General features: G+C 37.8%; 1 protein-coding gene across 1 annotated transcript; it reads left to right on the forward strand.

The window, feature by feature from the left end:
• Positions 1-2,153: 2,153 nt before the first annotated feature.
• LOC119665864 lies at positions 2,154-6,224 on the forward strand. Its single transcript, XM_038075118.1, has one exon. It carries the CDS (start codon positions 2,154-2,156, stop codon positions 6,222-6,224), a length of 4,071 nt encoding a protein of 1,356 aa, XP_037931046.1.
• The last annotated feature ends 464 nt before the right edge of the window (positions 6,225-6,688 follow it).

Raw genomic sequence — 6,688 nt, forward strand, 5'->3', positions numbered from 1 at the left:
TTTTGTTATTTGTTTACATGTGTTTACATATTATTTGGGCCAACACTGCAACCAGTCATTGACCAACGAAAAGTGCAATTTTGCGTTATCAGCTTTTCTTGTTGGTCAATGCACTGAAGAAAGTGTGTAATATGTTGGCCTATAATTATGTCAGCACAGCGTAGGCAAATTTATTTATTTGTGAATTATGCATTAATATTTATTGTCAATTAATGCATAATTTAATAGCTTGTTAATCAAATAATTTTGTATAAATATAAGAAATTATGTTAATAAAATTCAGAAGGAAAAGAAAAATCAATTATAACTTTCTTACTTTCTCGCATCGGTTAGTTTGGGTTTCAAGTGCTCAAACTAATCAAAATAGAAAATACAAGTAGTTTGGGTTACAAGTGCTCAAACTACATTACACATAAAAAATTGGCTACCAAGCTAACACAGATTAAGGATCTGGGTTAGCACCAAGTAGCGTACATTTTTTGGTGAGCCCGACGTGATTGTTGATGAAATATCAGCTTTCATTTTGTTGAAATACATATCAAAGGAGTCAATTACCTACAAAAGGATACACCAAAAGGTCTACTCAGTAACCAGCTGAAGTATTTATTCATTGGAATTTTCGGACCGAAAATTCAAACATCGCCATGGATGCGTTATTAAAGAAGCAGTCAGAGCTCGGTACAGAAATTGAGCGACTGATAACCAATTTCAAAAAGGATTCTAGTACCCGCAAGCAGGATACCACATATTATGAAGATCGGCTAAATAAACTAAACACGTTGTGGGATAAGTTCGAATCTAATGATGCTGAAATCAAAGTACTGCCACAATCTGAACTTCAAAATGAGTATTTCAGTGCAGACTATTTCAAAAAAATCTCCAATCTAGTAGTCACATATGATGAAAGATTCAAGCTGGAGAAATCAAGGCTACTCCTGAAACCACAGGACGGGAAGCCAGTAATAAGCCCAAGAGGGCCAAATAATACTACATCGCTCATGCGAACCATGCAGAAGCAATCCTCATTAATGAATGCATTACGCACAAGCATAGATGAAATATATGAAGAAATAACCATAAAACATCATGCTAGTTATTATGATCTGAAGTATTCTCTGATAGAAAAATATCAGAAGGATCTGAGGGATAACAATGATGAAATATGGTCATCAGCCGACGCAGAAGACATCGTCGGATATACTTGGGATCAATATTATTCAACGGATAAAGATGCCCAAAACGCGTTAATATATTTAAAACAACACAGTCAACCAACTGAAGGATTGACATCAGAGGGGCCTGCAGCAACTCAACAAATCAGACTGCCAAAAATAGTTTTACCAACATTTGATGGAGACTATTTGAAGTGGATTGAATTTAGAGATTTGTTCCAACAATTGATCCATGATCAATCAATAAGCGCAGCCCACAAAATGTTCCATTTATCTACAAATTTGGCGGGTGAGCCGAAAGCCCTCATACGGCATCTGCCAATTTCCGAGCAAAATTATAATATAGCTTGGGATATTCTGTCAAATCGGTATGACAACAAACGACTCTTGGTGACAGCATTACTCAATAAATTGTTATCACAACCAAATATAACAATTGAATCAGCAAGCAGTCTTAAGGGCATACATGATGTTACAAAAGAATGTTATTATGGATTAGCAGCTCAAGGTATTGATGTTAAATCTTGGGACGCCATAATGGTTCACGTGATTATTAGAAAGCTAGACAAAGCTTCACATACAGCATTCGAGCAATCGTTAGAAGACAGCCGAAGAATAATTTCATTAAAAGAATTATTGCGGTTCCTAGAAGGAAGATTTCAGGCATTCGAATCAATGACGAATGGAAACCACAAACAAAGTCACAAACCACGACATCCAGCAGTAGCACTTGCAGCTACAGACTCAGGATCAAAATGTATTACTTGCAATAGTAGTCATCAATTATTTTCATGCGAAACTTTCAAACGTTAATCCATACAACAGAAGTACGATTTACTAAAACGTCATAAATTGTGCACAAACTGCATGAAACCTGGTCATATGGCATTACAATGCTCCAGCAGGGGTTGTACCATATGCCAAAGAAGACATAATACACTGTTGCATATAAATAGACACCCAGTTCAACCATCAAATCATATGTCAGTTGAAAACACTTCAAGGCCACTTGCACAAACAACTCTAATGTCGTCCATCAATCATGGTCATACCAGTTGCGTTCTTTTGGGAACAGCAAAACTTTTAGCCTCCAACTCTAATGGAAGAACAGTCGAGTGCAGAGCAGTATTGGATTCAGGTTCACAAATAAATATTGTGACTGAACGACTGGCATCCAGATTGGGGCTGCAAGTAAGCTCCAGTTCGATTTGCATCGAAGGCATAGGGATAGGTAAATTGAGTTCAAAAAGTCGTACAACACTTTCTGTGCAATCAAAAGTGACCGATTACAAAACAATACTTGAAGCATTTGTGTTGCCAAAAATTGTATCCAATCAACCATCGCAACACTTACAAATTTCAAATTGGAATCTGCCCAATAACATCCAATTAGCAGATCCTACATTCTATAAGTCTGACAAAATTGATATGTTGCTTGGAGCAGAATTTTATCATCAACTCCTAAGTCCTGGTCAAATACAACTTTCAAGGGAACTACCAATTCTACAGAACACTGTGCTCGGATGGATCGTATCTGGAAAAATCCAAAATGCTAACACAATGATTGCAACATGTGGAATAGCATCAGAAGATAGTTTAGAAAATGTAATAGAACAACTCTGGAAGGTTGAAGAAGTTGATACTCACTCAAAGGTCTTGTCAATAGCAGAACAACAATGTGAAGCTCAATTCACTCAAACTACATATCAGAATGTTACGGGACGATTCATCGTTCGTCTTCCTTTTATAAATGACAGATTCGCTTTGGGAGATTCGAAAGACATTGCTACAAATAGATTTCTAGCACTAGAGCGTAGACTTTCAAAGGATAGTCACCTCAAACGACAATACGTAGAGTTTTTAGATGAATATGAAAAATTGGGACATATGACCGAAATAGATATTGAAAGGATTATGTCACCACATTACTTTATACCACACCATTGTGTGCTTAAACCTGATAGTACCACCACCAAGTTACGTGTGGTATTTGATGCATCATCCAAGACAACTTCAGGACAATCTCTCAATGATTTACTACACATCGGACCAACTGTTCAAAGTGAATTACTGTCTATTTTATTACGATTCCGTCTTCCTCGTTATGTGTTTACAACAGACATTGAAAAGATGTACCGACAAATACTTGTACATCCAGAAGACAGACAATGTCAGCTTATCGTTTGGAGAAATGAACCAAGTCAACCTATAAAATACTTTGAACTCAACACAGTAACATATGGTACTAGATCAGCACCGTATCTAGCAACCAAATGTTTGCAAGCTTTAGGTGATGACAATATGCAAAATTATCCATTAGGTGCATCTGCTCTCAAACAAAACTTCTATGTAGATGACTGTTTACACGGGGCAGATAGTCTGAGAACATTGTTGGAAACTCAGAGTCAATTAAACAAAATACTGACAGCAAGCGGTTTTAAATTGCGAAAATGGTGCGCAAATCATCCAAGTCTACTACAAGGAATTCCACACGATGACTTAGAAGTCAATTTAGATTTAGAAAATAACGATACAACAAAAACTCTTGGGTTATCCTGGTGTCCAAAATCTGATAGTTTATGCGTCAAGGTTAAATTGGAACCTGTTTGCAGCACGACGAAGCGCAGTGCAACCTCAGATTTAGCAAGGCTATTTGATCCACTAGGACTTTTGTCACCAGTTGTGGTGATGGCAAAGATCTTTATTCAAGAATTATGGAATTTAAAGATGGATTGGGATGAAAAACTGCCGACTGAATTACATAAACAGTGGTTAGAGTTCCGGAACAATTTGACGAAAGTAAATTGTCTGCAGATATCTCGTCATATTTTCAAGGGTGAAGTTCCTGCCAACATTCAATTACACATCTTTACAGATGCATCAGAAAAGGCATATGGTGCTGCAGCGTATATGCGATCAACACTTCAGAATGGTCAAATTATTGTACGACTATTGTGCGCCAAATCTCGAGTTGCACCTTTGAAAAGGTTGACATTACCTCGTCTCGAACTTTGTGCAGCTGTAGTTGGCGCAGAACTAGCAAAAAGAATAAAGAACGATCTACAAATAAGAAATTACCAGACGTTCTTTTGGTGTGATTCACAAATAGTGATATCATGGATCAACTCTCCATCATCAAAGTTTCACACTTTCGTTGCAAACCGAGTAAGCAACATTCATCAATTAACAGCCACAAGTCAGTGGCGCCACGTCAGTTCGGAACACAATCCAGCTGACATTTTATCAAGAGGCCTTGCACCCCATAAACTACAGTCATCAAGTATGTGGTTTTATGGACCTATGTTCCTGCATGGTCGGGAAGAACTGTGGCCTTCAAAACCATCATCAGCGTTAAAATCCGAAACCCTCATTGATCCTGAAAGGAAGAAGGAAACTCCAGTATCTACATTGTCTGTTGTTGAAGGCACAGCAAATCCTGGAGAGTTCATATATTCAATAAGACACAACAACTCATTTGGAAGACTTCAACGGATATTATCGTACATTTTAAGATTCGTAAAAAGAATCAGAAGAAAACAAAATGATCATTCAAGCAATTTTTTGACTCCAGATGATCTAGATGCAGCACATCAGGTCATCATCAAAGGCATTCAATATGCAGAATTTAAAAATGAAATCAAAATTATGAAATCTGATGGAAGAATAAATAAGTCCAGTGCATTGGCATCACTGGCACCTTTTATTGATAATACAAGCATCATAAGAGTTGGTGGACGGTTGGATGCAGCCTCATTATCGTATGACGCCAAACATCCTATGTTGTTGCCTTATAACGACCCCATTGTCAAATTAATAATGGAACAAGTCCATAAGAAATACATGCACTGTGGTCCGCAGTCTCTCCTAGCTAACATGCGTCAACGATACTGGCCAATTAAGGGCAAATTGATGGCAAGGTCAGTAGTACAACATTGTGTACGTTGTACTAAAGTAAGACCACGATTTTATGAACAACTGATGGGTAATTTGCCAGCGACAAGAGTACAACCTGGGCGACCATTCCCCACCACTGGCGTGGACTTTTGCGGACCTTTTTGGATACATTACCGAATCCGAGGCAAGAAACCACACAAGGCATACATTGCTGTGTACTGTTGTTTTACAACTAAGGCAGTTCATCTCGAAGTAGTCAGCGATTTAACCACAGATGCATTCATCGGATCGCTGAAACGTTTTGTTGCTCGAAGAGGACACTGTAAAAATTTGTTTTGTGACAATGCCACAAATTTCGTCGGAGCAAGTAATCAATTACTTGAACTTGCAGACTCAATTCAAACAAGTAAGGCACAAGAGAAGATAATTAACGAATGTAATGAAAGAGGAATAACATTTAAATTTATACCTCCTCGTGCACCGCACTTCGGTGGACTGTGGGAAGCAGCAGTCAAATCAGCAAAACACTTATTGATACGAAGTACTAAGACGACTTCACTAACATATGAGGAACTAGAGACTGTGGTATTAGAAGTCGAAGCAATACTGAACTCTCGACCATTGACACCTATGTCGAGTAATCCGAATGACTTGTCAGCACTAACACCTGGTCATTTCTTAATCGGAGAACCACTCACAGCAATGGCAGATGCAAAGGCCCAATCAGGAAATATAAATCTGGTGACAAGGTGGAAATTAGTTTCTCGCCTCAAATTGGACTTTTGGGAACGTTGGAAAACCGAGTACCTCACTGAACTACAATGTCGACACAAATGGAAAGCAGCCAATCCAAATATAAAAGAAGGTACTCTTGTAATCATCAAGGAAGATAATGTTCCTACATTAAAATGGCCGCTTGGACGTATTGCAAAGGTATATAAGGGAGATGACGGTCTAGTTCGCGTGGTTGATGTTAGAATGGCATCAGGAACTCTAAGACGTCCTTTGACAAGATTAGCACCTCTGTTTCCATCCGATGAACAATCTCCTGCTTCTGATGAACAACTTTCAAAAAGTTTTACAAAAGCGAATTCGAAAACACCACACGAAGGCACAGATCAAGACGAGCCACCTAAAAAGAATTACAAAACCAGCTAATTAAGGAAAACTTGACATATCTTCCCTCTAGAGTGCGACTAAACAGTATTCATCATCATACGATAAGTTATTTGGCGTTGTTAATTTCTATAACAATAATAATAATCATTACTTGGAAAACCAAACATAACAGATGTCAGAAACACACAATAAGCGAAATTTCAACACAAGGAAATGATATGCAGAATGCAGAATTACGTCAACAAAATTTGGACTTCACTGTGACCACAACCTAGGACAAGTTGAGTTGGCACTCAACGGCGGGGAGAATGTTTGTGTTTGCATTTAATTAATATTATTTAATATTTTTGTTTTTTTTGTTATTTGTTTACATGTGTTTACATATTATTTGGGCCAACACTGCAACCAGTCATTGACCAACGAAAAGTGCAATTTTGCGTTATCAGCTTTTCTTGTTGGTCAATGCACTGAAGAAAGTGTGTAATATGTTGGCCTATAATTAT

The sequence above is a fragment of the Teleopsis dalmanni genome, chromosome 1 (assembly GCF_002237135.1).
Source record: "Teleopsis dalmanni isolate 2A chromosome 1, ASM223713v2, whole genome shotgun sequence".
In the NCBI taxonomy this organism is placed as follows: Eukaryota; Metazoa; Arthropoda; class Insecta; order Diptera; family Diopsidae; genus Teleopsis; species Teleopsis dalmanni.

What these genes read in the sequence shown, in the direction of transcription:
- LOC119665864 (XM_038075118.1), top strand. Translation starts at nt 2,154, where the DNA reads ATGTCAGTTGAAAACACTTCAAGGCCACTTGCACAAACAACTCTAATG.